The sequence below is a fragment of the Spermophilus citellus genome (genome assembly GCF_964194105.1).
Source record: "Spermophilus citellus genome assembly, contig: SCAFFOLD_142, whole genome shotgun sequence".
NCBI classification, from domain to species: Eukaryota; Metazoa; Chordata; class Mammalia; order Rodentia; family Sciuridae; genus Spermophilus; species Spermophilus citellus.
Genome location: NW_027672820.1, coordinates 44,371 through 62,633, shown reverse-complemented (window position 1 = coordinate 62,633; position 18,263 = coordinate 44,371). Strand labels below are relative to the sequence as shown.

At 42.9% G+C, this 18,263-nt stretch overlaps 1 protein-coding gene across 1 annotated transcript; it reads right to left on the bottom strand.

Moving 5' to 3' along the window:
* Positions 1-11: 11 nt before the first annotated feature.
* LOC308640552 (A-kinase anchor protein 9-like) lies at positions 12-13,574 on the bottom strand. The gene is made up of 6 exons (XM_081312419.1): positions 13,094-13,574; positions 9,951-10,196; positions 9,384-9,428; positions 1,769-1,822; positions 1,219-1,392; positions 12-267 (listed from the first exon to the last, which is right to left on the bottom strand). The coding sequence occupies exons 1-6, from the start codon at positions 13,139-13,141 to the stop codon at positions 70-72; spliced, it is 765 nt and encodes a 254-aa protein (XP_081168545.1). The 5' UTR covers positions 13,142-13,574; the 3' UTR covers positions 12-69.
* Between the last annotated feature and the right edge of the window lie 4,689 nt (positions 13,575-18,263).

Below are 18,263 nucleotides of genomic sequence, written 5' to 3'. Positions count from 1 at the left end.
TTCCAGTACGAATAAACAAATGGCTTTATAACAGATTTGTTCTAGAAAGTGAAAAAATTTAAAAATTCGTTATAAAAATCGAGTAAGTCTTGTTCTACTTGTAATACTTACTTGTTGGAATTGAATCTGCAATTTTTGACTTTGCTCCGTCAATGCTAAAAATTCTCTCACCGTTTCATCCCTTTCCCTTCTTGCCTGTTGTATATTGGCGGTGAGCTGTGTGATAATAGCATCTCTTTGTTTAACTGCTGCTTCAAATTCTTGTAACTAAAGGAAATCAGAGAAAAGAATTACATTCTAGGCTTATATTTTACATAAAACTGATTATCATTATTACAAGCAACTTTTTAAAAAATATGAGATTCAAAGCACATTAGTGGAATTCTTACAATTTATATGCTATCTCCCACATTTGAAAGCTATGAGCTTTAAGAAATTTGTTTTACTTCCAAATCAATCTCAAAGAAATTAATGTGCACATGCAAAAAATTTTCACTTGTTCTGGCTTTTCTATATATCTAATTCTAGAAGCAAATGCCTTTATATTGGGGAGCTCCCCCAATCTGTTACCAGGCAACACCACAAACTTGTTTTTGGAGAGGATGAAACTGAAATCTATTCTGTCGTCCTCATTAATGTCCCATTTTCATCTTGAGTTCATAACTGATTACTTAATACAAGAGAGGTCACTCTAACTGCAGAGAATATTTACAGGGACTTGCTGATATTCTTAATGGGTTTAAGTCATCATTTTTTAAAAAAAAATGTGATTTATACCACAATTTTCTTTCAGGCTCATTAGAAAAACATCTATCCTGAAATCACTAAAGTTATTTTACTCTATCTTATTAAGTTAAATAAACAAAGTAACATACATGTTACCCCTATTAGTAGAATTCTAGTTGTAAAATGGGATTCTTAATACTATGCGCAAGAACCCCATTTTTCTCATGAATGAGATAATCTTAAGTTAACACCTGTAATTCTCATTAAATACATAAACTATCATTAAAATTTCCTGGAGGGCTGGGAATGTGGCTCAAGTGGTAGTGCCTCGCCTAGCATGCGTGAGGCACTGGGTTCGATTCTCAGCACCACATAAATGTAAAATAAAGATATTGTGTCTACCTAAAAAAAACTAAAAAATAAATATTTTTTAAAAAATGTCCTTTTTTGTTTTTGTGAGTAGCAAACAAAGGCCACAGAAGGTAAATGTACCTGATGCAATCCTTCAGTCCCATAGGTGGCCCTCATTTCTTCCAGTTCTCTGTTCAGTTCTTCGGGCTCATGTTCAGGTTTCCCAACTAATTCGTTTTCTATCAACTCTAGGCGAGTCTCACTATAGTGTGTGCCTTGTTCAGAATAAGAATCAACGACACCAAATTCTTCTTCCTAAATCAAACCAATATTTTTAATGATTCAGTACTAGCAACATTCCTGAGATAGGAATTCGAATATTGAATTCCATAACAAAATCCACTTTAAAACATCACTCTTCACTTTGAAGTTCACTTCTATAGCAATCTGGTTTGCTATTAATGTGATATTACCTTAAAAGCACCTAAACAGCATATCTGCAAATTTTGTTCCAATTCAATGTTATAATGAAAATGAGGTAACTTTGTTTTGTTAAGCAGTAAAGAAGATCTAGTAACTTTTAGAAATCACATACAGAAAGAATTACATACAGGAGAAAGCTTGGTTAGTAAGTCAACTGGTTTTAAATAATAAAAAACATTAGTATCATGAGTAGTTTTATATACTGTACCATTAATAAATTGGTAGGCTTTTCTGTTTTCACCACATTACAGCAATCATTTACCTGTATAAAAAAATTTCCTGATATATTATGATAGACCAAATTTTATTTACCTAACAATAATATTTCTACTAACTGTATCTTTTACATCTAGGGAAAATGCCTTAATAGCAAAACAAATATGGTGATTATATTTAACTGAAGTATCTAAGAGGCATATCAAATGTCAATCATTCCTCAAACATCTAAGTTCTTACAATGCAAAAGACACTTTCATTTAAGTAACTGAAGTTCTAAGTGCAGTTCCTATTTAGTCTTCAGAAAGATAACTAAACGCTTCAAGTTACTAGATCTTCTTTTACAAAATGCTTCCTTAAAATTAGCTAAATATATTTTTAAAATTAAGCCCTATTTATTTTCAAATAAAACCATTTACTGGTATAAATTTAATTAAAGGCTAGTAAGCAAACCAAGGGAAATAAAGAGGTAAAGAACACTCCCCTAAGAACTTTCCTCTGGGGATAGTACTACTACTAGTCACGCCATCCAGACAGATGAGGGGGTTTTCTTTAACATATCACCACTTGTCTGTAGCACAGATATGTTGTAGTAAGAGAAAGGAGGATGATAGAGTACAAAAACCACCTTCATTCCTGCACACATTCCTGCCCATATCTTAAGCCTTCACGATTCTATGTTAATAGAACCCAGGAGAATGAAATTGTTAACACTGAAATATGTAGGACAGACTACTCAGAATGTCTAGAGTTAGGATTAAGACTATATGAGCCATGACACTTTAAAAAGTACAAATCCTAGTACTGAAGATGTAGCCCAGTTGTAGAGCATCTGCCTAGTATGTGCAAGGCCCAATACCCACAACTGCCAAATAAAAGGGGGAGAGGGTCCTAACTAAGAGACTTTTTAAAAATCAGTTTGATTGCTCTACTTTTATTATAAGAATAATTTCTGAGAAATAAAGCTAAAGGGAAGGCAAAAAACCAACTTTTCATTTCATTATGAATTACAATGACTTATAATAATGCATATAAAATTTATCACAAGGCATTGTTATAAATACAAAAGTACCAAGAACTTTTACATATATAGTAGATGTCATCTGTAAGCCAAAAGCATCAAAGACACCATTCCTCTAATTTATGTAACTCTTTTAAATAAAACTAAATCCTTAACATGCCATCAGAAAAATTCAAGTTCTTTAAAAGAATTATCAGTTCTTGATGCTAAAAAGTCAATGACTTTGTCAAGCTTCCCTCAGGTGGATGCTAATGACTTTTCACTGCCACTACTTTCTAGTTAGGGGTAGAATGTTTTAAAATCTGGATGAATACTTACATCACCAGAAAAGACTTGTTCATGTTTAAGCGTTTCTTCATTGTTTAGAGTTCTCATTATTGTGGATTCAGGCATCACGGCCGATCCAACACCCTGAGAACTATTTATGAACATCTCCTCACTCTTTGATTGATCAATATTCAAGCCATGAACATCATTTTTATTGCTTGAGGTTTTCTTCTTTTTTGGCTTCTTATGAGGGTTTTGTCCATCCAATCGAGCTCTTCTTTCTCGAAACTCGGCAAGCTACAGGAAAAAGTATCATTAACATCAATGATAATTTTTCTTTGGGATCACTTTCTTTAAAAGATCAAACTATCACCAAATTAAAATGATGATAATAATATAGATGACTTCACAGTTTCAGAATAACTATTGGATTGAATATTCGGGTTGTAAAGTTTGTAACACTAGGTACTTGTGAATGAACTTATTAAATATTGAGGGGTAAGAAATGAACATGTCAAGTCTAAAGAAGAGGAAATTAGAAATTAAAAAGATAATGTTCTAGGCCTATATTACTCATTATATGAGTTATATTATTTTTTCAGAAAAATTAACCAGAAGGTAAACCCCATGAGGGCAAGGACTTTTTTTCCTCCCTACTTCTATATATTAGGAGCCTAGAGCAATATTAAATAAATGTATGTTGAATTTTTTATCTATTTTTTAAAAGAGAGAGAGACAGAGAGAGAGAGAGAGAGAGAGAGAGAGAGAGAGAGAGAATATTTTAATATTTATTTTTTAGTTATCGGCAGACACAACATCTTTGTTTGTATGTGGTGTTGAGGATCGAACCCGGGCCGCACGCATGCCAGGCAAGCATGCTACGGCTTGAGCGCACCCGGCTGCCGCAAACTCGTTCCCCAGGCCTCCTCCCACCCTTTCCAGGCCACCGCCTCCCACCTGTGGCCCGGCGGTCCCCTGCTCTCCTACCTTCTTTCTACCAGCTTCTATCATTCTCCTTCTTTCTTCGTCCTCCATGGCTTCTGCCTAAAGAAGAGGAAATTAGCTGAGTTAGGGGAATAACTATTCTATAACTAGAACAGGGGAATAGAGGGACTCTCATTCACAGTATAATCTCTGGATTTAAGATTATATGAAAATACACACAAAAACAAGGAGCTCCAAACACACTTGTTCTGTTCTACTACTTTATACAAAAGATATCGTCTATAATTATCTTTTATACAAAAAAGATAATTAGCCTATTAGCTATACAAATGCTCACTGCAGCCATATTTATAGTGGGAAAAACTTACAAGTAACTTAAAATTTTAAACAGCAGTGTTTTATCATTTGTCTGTCATCATCAGAATTTGTACCAAACCCTAGTCATCGATACGTTATCATTTACTTAATATATTTTAAACAGTGTATTTTCTTTAAATTGAAAGTTAATATCACTTGTTATTTCTTTTAAGAGATAAATTGAAAATAAAAGAAATGATAAATCTATTCTTGAAATTTTAGTTAGAGGTTGCTGAAGGCTATGAAAAAAATGGACAAAATAAAAGACTGTTAAAGACAGACAAGCATCAAACAGATTTTCGTTATCATAAGCAGAAAGAAAACTGAAAATGGTAAAAACTTTCTTACAATACTATCCAAAGTTTTTTAAGACCTAAAATATTTTCTTACCACCTAAAATCAGAAGTACACATTATATACCAGGTAACACTAGACTAATTATGGTGAACTTATATTAAAAATACCAATGCAAGCAATTGCTATTAAAGACTTTGTGATATAATAGCAGGTATAAAGTAGTATTGTAGCATATCTATTTCTTTTCATGAAAGGAAAATTATACTTCATTTTTAAAAAGATAAGGCAAGTCTCAGGCTCATAGCTTTCAATGATTATATCCAGTATGAATTTAAATATCATTATATTCATAGGCATAGATAAATTCTGGAAAACTACAACCTTAACAACTTTTGTTTACATTTGGAGTTCAGATTACAGGTATTTTTCCTATTGCTCACTTACATTTTATTTATTTATTCTTATGATTTTTTTTTGATGGACACAATACCTTTATTTTATTTATTTTTATGTAGTACTGGGGATCAAACCCACAGCCTTGTACGTGCTAGGCAAAGGATCTATTGCTGAGCTATTACTGTATTTTTTTAAATAGAGTTAAGTTTTCTGATTTTTATATAAAGCAACTACTGACAAAGACTTCTTAAATTTAATTTGAGCTCCTGAATCACTCTTAAGAGGAGAAAAAAGAAGACCACATGTAAGTTCCTTTCCGCCTTAAAAAGAGGAAATATATGCTTAGAATTACCATAACTATTAACCAGACCAATTACAAAGACAGCAAATAAATTTCTTATTATCTAAAGTATTAAAGCAATCTTGCTAATGTTACTATCAAAATATGTGGCAAATATATTATTTATAAATAACATTTTATACTTAAATTATCTGCTGTAGATGAAGAAAAGCATATAAACATGTCCTATTCCCTTAATGAAGATATTTAATTCATAAGTCAAAAATAGCTCATGATTATACTTACAAAGTATAAAAATATTTCACATTTAACATTTTTCCCAGTTATTTAGTAACTACCCAGTGCATTGAGGAACAGGTGCAAGACCAGTTGCCTCTATTTGCACATTATTAAGCTGCTGGAATGTACTTGAACTACTTGAAGCATAGCAGATCATTCTTAAAAATAAACTAACTAGAATATTGGCAAATACTTTATCTATAAATAGAATCAAAAATCCAGGAGCATTATTTTAAAACATCCCTTAGAGAGAATGCAATGCCAAAAAATAAATACTAATAATGAGATTTCTAATATACTCAATTTCAGAAACTTCTTGAAATATCATGTTTCTGCGTTAGAATATATTTAGTCAGCAAAATTTATCAAGGCAAAGATGAAGATTTTGCTTAAAATTCCAAGTGTCAGATTATATCAATAATTTATATCTAATATTTATTCAAATGTCAAATATATAACAAAGGAAAAAATTATTAACTTTGCATTATAGAAAGAATGACTTAGGTCTGGGGATGTGGCTCAGTGGTAGAGTGCTTGCCTAGCATGCACACAGGGCCCAGGTTAAACCGTCAGCACAAAATGAAAGATAAATAAATAAAGAATGGAAAGTTTGATTTAAACAACAACAACAACAACAACAACAAAAACCCTCCAAAATAAGAATATCTGTTACTAAATGCAAAAAGTAGCACACAGATATGGAATAAAAAGTAGAAGTAGTTCCATTATAGTATTTAGAATGAATCACTACTACAGACATAATTAAAAAGATAATGTTCTAGGCCTATATTACTCATTATATGAGTTATATTATTTTTTCAGAAAAATTAACCAGAAGGTAAACCCCATGAGGGCAAGGACTTTTTTCCTCCCTACTTCTATATATTAAAAGCCTAGAGCAATATTAAATAAATGTATGTTGAATTTTTTATCTATTTTTTTAAAAGAGAGAGAGACAGAGAGAGAGAGAGAGAGAGAGAGAGAGAGAGAGAGAGAGAGAGAATATTTTAATATTTATTTTTTAGTTATCGGCAGACACAACATCTTTGTTTGTATGTGGTGTTGAGGATCGAACCCAGGCCGCACGCATGCCAGGCAAGCACGCTACGGCTTGAGCCACATCCCCAGCCCCTATGTTGAATTTTTTAAAAGGAAAAGGGACAGGAGGGAGGGGAGGAAACCCAGACCCTGCAGCACCTCCCTCGGAGCGCAGCGCACCTGGCTGCCGCAAACTCGTTCCCCAGGCCTCCTCCCACCCTTTCCAGGCCACCGCCTCCCACCTCTGGCCCAGCGGTCCTCTGCTCTCCTACCTTCTTTCTACCAGCTTCTATCTTTCTCCTTCTTTCTTCGTCCTCTTTGGCTTCTGCGGGGTAGGCAGCGAAATAAAGCTAAAGGGAAGGCAAAAAACCAACTTCTGTTAACACATTATTGCAATTGGTGAAAAACCACAAGAATGTAGGAATACTAATTCTAGATATAAAGTCACTTGTGATAATTTTCAAATTATAATACTTCTAAATTTCAATTAGTTTTTCATGACTCAGAAATGACACATTCTGATTTTAGTACACACTAAAATTTCTATTTTGAAGTAACAGTGTAATAAAATGAATATTTGTAAATATCCATCAAAGATCATGTCAAATATCATGTTATCAGTATTACATAAATTATTTATCCAGTATAATAATTATATCTAATACCTCTACAGCAAATATTCAGTTAGTTCTCCTCTAATTCAGTTTAAACATATTTATAATGCCCCACAATGAGTTGGTTAGGATCTATCTCCAAGTACTTTCTGGTCATCATGTTGCCCACTGTAGAGTTCTCTTGAAGTGCCTGGACTGTTATGATCTGCTCTGAGTTTGCTGTTCAGCCCTGAGTACTAGTCACAATGCAGCAGGTTGAAGACAGCCTACTGGAGGATTGTCACAACCTTCATAACTAAGATTCTCAACTTCTTATCTAAGATTTCTTTCATAAGTTTGCAGAAGAGTTCTCAAACTTCACCTCACTCCCCTCCATTTCATTCTTCTCATCCTCATCTTTAGCTAGTTGCAGGCCTTCCCACCAAATCCCCCAAGCTACAGCATGCAATACTCACCAATACACAACCTGAAAGCCCTGTTTCTCCACTCCACAAAAGCAGAGTTGCTATCTGATCTTTGCTCTCTTCAGTGATGAGACCTGAGTCTCCTTCAGGCAACAGACATTTTTGACAGAAAAGTGATCTCACCTCCAGACTGGGAGGTATGATAGTCAAGCAGCTCAGAAAGGCATCAGTAGTTATTGGGAGTCCTCAGAGCTTCCAGGTTTTAGAGAGTTTTAGAGAATGCCTCTGACATTTTTTTTTTCCTGTAGTTTTCTTTATTTTGCGCCAGCTCAGAAAAAAGCTCAAGGCAAATTTTAACAATGTCTTTGTGAATGACTTTCAAGATTTTGCTCTGCTGGAGCATTTTCTTGGGAGATGTTCAAAGGCAGGTCCTCAGAGTCAACCACACCATGGATAAAGTTGAGATAATTCTGGTTTGCAAGTACAAGGCTAGCCTGAGCAACTTAGCAAGTCAGTTTCAGATAAAAACAGCTGGGAATGTAGCTCAGTGGTAGAGCATCCCTGGATTTAATCCCCAGTAACAAACATACACCCACACCCAAACAACAAAAATAAAAACTGTAATATGTTAATTTAAGAACATAGTTTTTCGAGCTGGGATTGTGGCTCAGTGGTAGAGCGCTCGCCTAGCATGGGCAGGACCTGGGTTTGTTTCTCAGCACCACATTAAAAAAAATAAAATAAAATAAAGGCATCGTGTTGTGTCCATCTACAAAAAAAGGTTCATATTCATTCTCTCTCTCTCTCTTAAAAAAAAAGAACCTAGTTTTTCTATTAGAAGCCTACAATAAATTCAGACTTATGAAATATACTAAGTTGCTTAAACATTCAGAGTAAATAATTTTCCATGTACTCTAAATTTGGGAGCAAAGAAATGACAATCATATCTAAAAAGAATAAGATAACAAAGTGATACTTATTGCAAACATATAAAGAAGGCAGGTATTTCTTAAGAGACCAATGCCTATTTTACAGTTTATCACCTAAAATAAAAATCATCATTGTCAGGCATGGTGATGCACACCGTGCATCAGGAGGATCACAAGTTCAAAGATAGCCTGGGCAACTTAGTGAGAATCTATCTTAAAATAAAACTGAAAAGGGGCTGGGAATGTAGCTTGGTGACAAAGTGCTTTCCTAGCATGTACAAGGCCCCGAGTTCAATGCCCAGTAACACACACGTACACACATGCACACATACACAACACTACAGCAACATTAATTCCAATAAACACATTTTATAAAACTAGTATCCAAACATTTGTAAAAAGCATTACTATAAAAATCATACTAAATTATAAAATTTTTACTGTGCTAAATGGCTATCTTAAAACGGTCATGGGTCCTAGAAATGCAGACTCACTTTCCTAAAAACCAAAATAGGGCTGCTATATAATTAAGGATTAAGCAATTCAAACAGTTAAGACTTTAGCTAACCACTGGGAAAAGATACAGCAGTAAAATATGATTTTCAGTTTTTCAATCCATTTATATTATATTATGTTAAGTTATATTAAATATATACAGAAGCATATAAATTTATAAGAAATAAAGTACCAACAATCAATAATTTCAAAAAAATATCAATTTTATCTATGACATTTTTAATTGGGATATGTTAGTCTTACCTCCGAAGTGTAATCATCTGCTGTGGTTGAAATCTCACTTTCCAGCTAAAACAAAAGTAAAACATGATTACAATTATGACATTTTTCCCCTGCTAAATATCATACTTTACAAAAAAAACAAATCCTGCTTTACTAAGACATTGCTGTTAGTAACAATGATAGAAAATTCACAAAAATACTATTAAAAAACTAGTAAAAATTATCCAAATCTTTAAAAATTTCATTTCATTATGAATTACAATGACTTATAATAATGCATATAAAATTTATCACAAGGCATTGTTATAAATACAAAAGTACCAAGAACTTTTACATATATAGTAGATGTCATCTGTAAGCCAAAAGCATCAAAGACACCATTCCTCTAATTTATGTAACTCTTTTAAATAAAACTAAATCCTTAACATGCCATCAGAAAAATTCAAGTTCTTTAAAAGAATTATCAGTTCTTGATGCTAAAAAGTCAATGACTTTGTCAAGCTTCCCTCAGGTGGATGCTAATGACTTTTCACTGCCACTACTTTCTAGTTAGAGGTAGAATGTTTTAAAATCTGGATGAATACTTACATCACCAGAAAAGACTTGTTCATGTTTAAGCGTTTCTTCATTGTTTAGAGTTCTCATTATTGTGGATTCAGGCATCACGGCCGATCCAACACCCTGAGAACTATTTATGAACATCTCCTCACTCTTTGATTGATCAATATTCAAGCCATGAACATCATTTTTATTGCTTGAGGTTTTCTTCTTTTTTGGCTTCTTATGAGGGTTTTGTCCATCCAATCGAGCTCTTCTTTCTCGAAACTCGGCAAGCTACAGGAAAAAGTATCATTAACATCAATGATAATTTTTCTTTGGGATCACTTTCTTTAAAAGATCAAACTATCACCAAATTAAAATGATGATAATAATATAGATGACTTCACAGTTTCAGAATAACTATTGGATTGAATATTCGGGTTGTAAAGTTTGTAACACTAGGTACTTGTGAATGAACTTATTAAATATTGAGGGGTAAGAAATGAACATGTCAAGTCTAAAGAAGAGGAAATTAGAAATTAAAAAGATAATGTTCTAGGCCTATATTACTCATTATATGAGTTATATTATTTTTTCAGAAAAATTAACCAGAAGGTAAACCCCATGAGGGCAAGGACTTTTTTTCCTCCCTACTTCTATATATTAAAAGCCTAGAGCAATATTAAATAAATGTATGTTGAATTTTTTATCTATTTTTTTAAAAGAGAGAGAGACAGAGAGAGAGAGAGAGAGAGAGAGAGAGAGAATATTTTAATATTTATTTTTTAGTTATCGGCAGACACAACATCTTTGTTTGTATGTGGTGTTGAGGATCGAACCCGGGCCGCACGCATGCCAGGCAAGCATGCTATGGCTTGAGCCACATCCCCAGCCCCTATGTTGAATTTTTTAAAAGGATAATTTATCTTTTATTGAAAAGTCACCACACTAAGCAAGATCATATAAAAGGCATATCTAATTCTACTTTATTAAAATGTTCCATGGTTTCAAAATTAAAATGAACAATTTTCAAATTACTTGAATCACTCTTAAAAGGTGAAAGATAAAAGAATGAGACTAAGTAAATTTCTTTGTTCCTTAAAAAGAGGAAATATATGATTGGAATTACTGTAACTATTAAATAGACCAAATACAAAAATGGCTAATAAATGAATAAGAACATAAAAAGAATCCTTCTCACTATAACCTCCCTCCCTCCACCAAGAAAACCAAAACAGAACAAAAAGTTTCTCATAAAAATAATATCCACAATAGCTTTCTGGCAAGACTACTGTTTTATAAAAATGTGAAAGGAATAAGATCGTATCACATATTCAATTATTTATAGCTATTTAGTTTTATTTTAAATTTGAAAAATGGCAAGCTAGCAGATAAGCAAAAAAATCTGAATCAATTAGATAACCATCTGATACTGAAATGATGCACTTTAAATTACTGAGAAAACATTTATTCTAAAACATGCTGAAAATTCAGACTACAGCCATCTGTGTTTGTCATTTGGAAGCCAATTATAAAAGTGTTAACATGTGTAGTCACAGAAATAGTTGCAAGATTTACTGGAAAGATATTATGTTCACATATTTATCTTTCAAAAGTAGACCAGATCACAAGTAAATGTCTTATCTTGACCAGAAGAACATGAATAGACAACTGAATATAAATATATTGAGTTCCTTCAACTCAATATTTATAATTTTATAAATGATCATTCTCAATAAAACAATACATTTTCAAAATGTTATATATAAAAACATGCCAAGTTTTTATAATGTTCCTTCAAAAATAAATGACTAATTGAAGTCTGTTTTGTGTATTTTTGTGTGTCCATTGACTATTTACTACATGCCAGGCACTGTGCTGGACATCAATGAAACACATGGTCTCAAAAGTAGAACTTCACAGTACAATGCCAAACTATTATTAAATGGAGTTAGAAATAAGGGTTAAAGCACAATTTCTTAAGCCTGACAGTCATTCATATATACATATATGGACAGCGAGAAGAGAGAGAAGAGGTGTATTGTGTTATAGGAAACTGTATTTTCCTGATTTTCTTTAAAAAGGCCTTCTGAAAGAGATGTGTTGTAGTTTTATGCCTGGAAAGCATAAAAATTGGATTTATGTCAGGTTGTAAGTATATAGTTCAGTTATTTAACAAATAGTTATTGACTGCCTATTATGAGCTATGACAGGGCATGCGGTGATAAATAACACATATGAACTCTCATGAATTGTAATCCAGTAAGAAAGATAATATTAAACAAATAAAGAAATATGTACATTCAAGTTATCAAAAGTGCTTTGAAGAGAAAGTATATGCATTAAAGACAGCATACAATGGAAATTCAATTTGTGGGACTGTGGGGAGAGGTCAGAAAACATCTTACTGAGACAAAAATGTAGAAGCTGATATATAAAAATCAATTTGTTAGGGGCTGGGGTTGTGGTTCAGCGGTAAAGCGCTCGCCTAGCACATGCGAGGCCCTCAGCACCACATAAAAGTAAATAAACAAAATAAATGTATTGTGTAGAAATAAAAAATATTTTAAAAATCAATGTTACCTGATCAATATCATAATCAGTGGCAAAACAAAACAGAACTAGAGTATCTGACTCCAAATCCAACCTTTCATTATACTAATTTGCTTTCAATGTATTTTTAGGTCCTTTTTCATAGTATTTCACAATCCTAGAACATTAATTTTAAAGACATGAACAAATGAAATCGCCAAACTGACAAGTGTTTTTTGACGAGAGGAAAAACAAACGTGAAAATGCACATACCTCAAAGAGAATGTTACAAAAATATGTAATCTGGTAATCTCTATAGTATTTAAAAATAACTATAAAAAGTGATTTTTATGTTTTTCCTGTAGAAAATGGAAGAAATCCCAAATAATTCTAATTATGGTGACTATTTGTTCTTTTCAGGGCTGTCATTAAGCCTTTCAATATTCCTTCATGGATGATAAACAAGAAGCTATATAAACTGTCACAGAAAAACTTTGGTGGCCTAACCATGGAAACAAAAAGATTATAACCCAGACCCTGCAGCACCTCCCCCCGAGCGCAGCGCACCCGGCTGCCGCAAACTCGTTCCCCAGGCCTCCTCCCACCCTTTCCCGGCCACCGCCTCCCACCTCTGGCCCGGCGGTCCCCTGCTCTCCTACCTTCTTTCTACCAGCTTCTATCTTTCTCCTTCTTTCTTCGTCCTCCATGGCTTCTCCGGGGTAGGCAGGGAAAGAACAGGGAGGGGGTCGGGGGTAGAAAGGAAAAACCGGTTCAGACCGAGGTGGGACGGCTAGCTCCGCGATCCAGGCCGCAGAGCCCAGCCGGGAGCTGCCTCCCCGCCTGAACAAAACCAGTCAGTCGCTGCAATCACTGGCGAGTCGTCCTAGTCCACACCAGTACAGCAGCAGTCACCGCCATCTTCCTCTCCATGTAAACACAGAGTGAGGCGGGAGTCAAGACACGTCACAGTGTGCAGGCGCCTCAAACGCCTCGTTGCCTGGCAGGTGCGCCCGCGGCCCCTCCCCACCCACCTCGCGGGGCCGAACATTCTAACCCAGTCCTTAGCGCGGGGGAGGGGGGGGCTCCAGCCTCCCAGGTGACCCCCACCGTGCAGGGGATTCAGTGCTTCCAGAACACAGCTGGCCCGTGCCGCCCCGCCACGCCGACCCGACCCGCCCCGCCCCGATCCGATCCAGGCCGGCCCCGCCTGCCCCGCCACGCCGACCCGACCCGCCCCAGGCCGGCCCCGCCCGCCCCGCCATGCCGACCGGACCGACCCGGGCCGGCCCGCCCGCCCCGCCATGCCGACCCGACCCGCCCCGCCCCGCCCACCCCACCAGGGCCGGCCCGCCCCGGCCCGCCACGCCGACCCGACCCGACCCGGGCCAGCCCGCCCCGCCACGCTGACCCTACCCGTCCAGTGCCCTCCTCTGCCGTCCCTCCTGTCCACCCCATCCCCTGCATTCCCTCCCAGGCCCTGTCCTTTCCCTTGAGTCCCTGAGTCCCGCCGGGACCCCTCGCCATCACTCTGGTCTCCCGTTGCAGGGCCTGGCTCCTTGCTTGAGCCCAGGCCGCTCTTCAGGAGGACCCTGTCCCTGTCCCATCCTCTCAGGCCCCTTGCTTGGGCCCCCTCCTGTGCCTGCCCTCTGGTCCCCTGGTGCTCTGTGTGTCCTTGCCCTGCCGAGAAACACCCCCTCCCCTGCTTGCCCCTCGCCTGGGCTCTTGGATCGGGTCCTGGCTCTCCCCGCACCCCGGCTTGGGACCCAATGTCTCCCCCTCACGGTGCCCTCCTTTGGCCCTTGTTGGCCCTCCACAGTTGGTCCCCTGGTCCCTTGGTGAGCAACTAGTCCCCTGGGGCAGCGAAGTGGCCTTGTCTGGCCTGTGCGCCCTGCAGACTCCCAATGGGAAACACAGTCCTGCCCCTCCCCGGGCCCCCTTGCTGCCCGCACCCTGACACCTGGCAGTGGACATTGGGCCTGGCCTTGCGCTGCCGCTCTCCCCCGCGACGTGCCCTCCCTACCGCCGCCCCCACCCTCTGGCCTTGCATGCTGCCCCCTACCCCCGCGGAGCCCTCCCCAAGCCTGACCCTTCGCGCTCAAGTCCCCTGAGCCCCTGACCACGTTCCTCGTGTCGCGTGGCGCGGCTTGGCGTCGCGTCTGCACTGGGGGCCCCTTGCTTGGGCCCCCTACCGCGCTGCCCTCGGTGTCCCCCGCGCCTCCCTCCGTACCCCTCATCCTTGCGCCGCCCCCATCCTTCCCTTCCCTGCATTCCCCTCGCGCGCGCGGTCCTGGGGTCGGTGCGCTCGGTCGGTGTGGGCGTCCTCCTGCGTAGGGTCCGTCCCCTGCCTGGGCCCCTTGCTTGGGTCCTGGCACTCACCCCTCTCCGCCTTTACCGCGACCCCCCGCGCCGAGAGCCCTCCCATCGCCCTCCTCCAGGCCCCCGTCCCTTGCCAGGCCCTCTTTGCCAGGTCCCTGTCCCAGGAAGCTGGGTGTTGGAGTAGGGGGTTGAGCTCCCAGTCCACCCCTCACCCAGGGCAGAGGTCACTCCCCCCTCCGCAGGGGAGGCTTCACCAACCTGGGTGTCAGGGTGGGGGGTGGAGCTCCCGCCTCCACTCTGCACCTAGGGGAGAGGGCACTCTGCAGTCTGTTAGAGGTAGAGGACATTCCCCCCTCTGGGGTGGATGCGCCACGATCCTGGGTGTGGGTGGGGGAGCTCCCACTCGGCACCCAGGGGAGAGGGCTCTCCTGACTCCAGGGGAAGGCCCCTCTAACTTGGGTGTTGGAGGGGAGCTCCCCCCCCCTCCACACCCAGGGAAGAGGGCACTCCCCCTCCAGGGGCTAGTCCCCTCTAACCTGGGTGTCTGGGGGAGTTCCCCAGTGCACTGGGGGCACAGGGGAACTCCCCTCTCCAGGGGGGAGGAGCCTATAACCTGGGTGTCTGGGGGAGCTCCCTTGTGCACCCACCACAGAGGTGCACTCCCCACTCTAACCCTAACCTTAACCCTCCTGCGGGAGGCCTCTGGAAGCTGGGTGTTGGAGTAGGGGGTTGAGCTCCCCCTCCACCCCTCACCCTGGGCAGAGGGCACTCCAACCTCCACAGGGGTGGCTTCACCAACTTGGGTGGAGGGGTGGGGGGTGGAGCTCCTGCCCTCACTCCACACCTAGGGGAGAGAGCACTCCACCCTAGGGGGGGAGGCCTCTCAGACCTGGGTGTGAGGGGGGGTGGGAGCTCCACCTCAGCACCCAGGAGAGAGGGCATTCCCTCTTGTGGTGGAGGCCACTGTAACCCGTGTTTGGGGGGGGAGCTCCCCTCCACATCTGGGGAAGAGGGCTCATCAGACTCAAGGGGGGAGGCCCACTAACCTGGGTGTGTGGGGGAGCTCCCCCCTCTGCACACAAGGGAGAGGGCAATACCCCCTGGGGAGTGAGGCCTCTCCATGCTGGGTGTTGGGGTGGGGGGAGGAGCTCCCGCCCCTAACCCCTCACCTAGGGGAGAGGGCACTCCCCAGTCTGGTAGAGGTAGAGGACATTCCCCCCTCTGGGGTGGATGCCCCACTAACCTGGGTGTGGGTGGGGGAGCTCCCGCTCCGCACCCAGGGGAGAGGGCTCTCCTGACTCCAGGGGAAAGCCCCTCTACCTTGGGTGTTGGAGGGGAGCTCCCCCCCTTCCACACCCAGGAGTGAGGGCACTCCCCCCTCCAGGGGCTAGTCCCTTCTAACCTGTTTCTCCGGGGGAGTTCCCCAGTGCACCCTGGGCACAGGGGAACTCCCCTCTCCAGGGGGGAGGAGCCTCTAACCTGGGTGTCTGGGGGAGCTCCCTTCTGCACCCACCACAGAGGGGCACTCCCCACTCTAACCTTAACCTTAACCCTCCTGGGGGAGGCCTCTGGAAGCTGGGTGTTGGAGTAGGGGGTTGAGCTCCCCCTCCACCCCTCACCCAGGGCAGAGGTCACTCCCCCCTCCGCAGGGGAAGCTTCACCAACCTGGCTGTCAGGGTGGGGGGTGGAGCTCCCAGCCCCACTCGGCACCTAGGGGAGAGTGCACTCCACCCTAGGGGAGGTGGCCGCTCCAACCTGGGTGTGAGGGGGGGTGGGAGCTCCACCTCAGCACCCAGTAGAGAGTGCATTCCCTCCCTGGGTGGAGGCCCCTCTAACCTCGGTTTGGGGGGGGAGCTCCCCTCCACACCTGGGGAAGAGGGCTCTCCCGTCTCAAGGGGGGAGGCCCTTCTAACCTGGGTGTGTGGGGGGGAGCTCCTGCCTCCATACCCAGGGGAGAGGGCACTATCCCCTGGGGGGGTGAGGCCTCTCCATGCTGGGTGTTGGGGTGGGGGGAGGAGCTCCCGCCCCTAACCCCTCACCTAGGGGAGAGGGCACTCCCCAGTCTGGTAGAGGTAGAGGACATTCCCCCCTCTGGGGTGGATGCCCCACTAACCTGGGTGTGGGTGGGGGAGCTCCCCCTCCGCACCCAGGGGAGAGGTCTCTCCTGACTCCAGGGGAAGGCCCCTCTAACTTGGGTGTTGGAGGGGAGCTACCCCCCCTCCACTCCCAGGGGAGAGGGCACTCCCCCCTCCAGGGGCTAGTCCCCTCTAACCTGGGTGTCCGGGGGAGTTCCCCAGTGCACTGGGGGCACAGGGGAACTCCCCTCTCCAGGGGGGAGGAGCCTCTAACCTGGATATCTGGGGGAGCTCCCTTGTGCACCCACCACAGAGGTGCACTCCCCACTCTAACCCTAAACTTAACCCTCCTGGGGGAGGCCTCTGAAAGCTGGGTGTTGGAGTAGGGGGTTGAGCTCCCCCTCCACCCCTCACCCAGGGCAGAGGGCACTCCAACCTCCACAGGGGTGGCTTCACCAACTTGGGTGGAGGAGTGGGGGGTGGAGGTCCTGCCCTCACTCCACACCTAGGGGAGAGGGCACTCCACCCAAGGGGGGAAGGCCTCTCAGACCTGGGTGTGAGGGGGGGAGGGAGCTGCACCTCAGCACCCAGGAGAGATGGCATTCCCTCTTGGGGTGGAGGCCCCTGTAACCTGCCTTTGGGGTGGGATCTCCCCTCCACAGCTGGGGAAGAGGGCTCTCCAGAATCAAGGAGGGAGGCCCCACTAACCTGGGTGTGTGGGGGGGAGCTCCCCCCTCTGCACACAAGGGAGGGGGCAATACCCCCTGGGGGGTGAGGCCTCTCCATCTTGGGTGTTGGGGTGGAGGGAGGAGCTTCCGCCCCTAACCCCTCACCTAGGAGAGAGGGCACTCCCCAGTCTGGTAGAGGTAGATGACATTCCCCCATCTGGGGTGGATGCCCCACTAACCTGGGTGTGGTTGGGGGAGCTCCCCCTCAGCACCCAGGGGAGAGGGCTCTCCAGATTCCAGGGGAAGGCCCCTCTAACTTGGGTGTTGGAGGGGAGCTCCCCCCTCCACACCCAGGGGAGAGGGCACTCCCGCCTCAAGCGGCTAGTCCCTTATAACCTGGGTGTCTGGGGGAGTTCCCCAGTGCACCCAGGGCACAGGGGAACTCCACTCTCCAGGGGGGAGGAACCTCTAACCTGGGTGTCTGGGGGAGCTCCCTTGTGCACCCACCACAGAGGTGCACTCCCCACTCTAACCCTAACCTTAACCCTCCTTGCGGAGGCCTCTGGAAGCTGGGTGTTGGAGTAGGGGGTTGAGCTCCCCCTCCACCCCTCACCCTGGGCAGAGGGCACTCCAACCTCCACAGGGGTGGCTTCACCCACTTGGGTGTAGGGGTGGGGGGTGGAGCTCCCGCCCTCACTCCACACCTAGGGGAGAGGGCACTCCACCCTAGGGGGGGAGGCCTCTCCAACCTGGGTGTGAGGGTGGGTGGG

Coding starts and splice junctions, on each gene's coding strand:
- LOC308640552 (XM_081312419.1), bottom strand. CDS start 13,141: ATGGAGGACGAAGAAAGAAGGAGAAAGATAGAAGCTGGTAGAAAGAAG. Junction 9,429..9,950: donor AACAAGTCTTTTCTGGTGAT/GTAAGTATTCAT, acceptor CTTTTGTTTTAG/CTGGAAAGTGAGATTTCAAC. Junction 1,393..1,768: donor AGCCTACCAATTTATTAATG/GTACAGTATATA, acceptor GGTTTGATTTAG/GAAGAAGAATTTGGTGTCGT.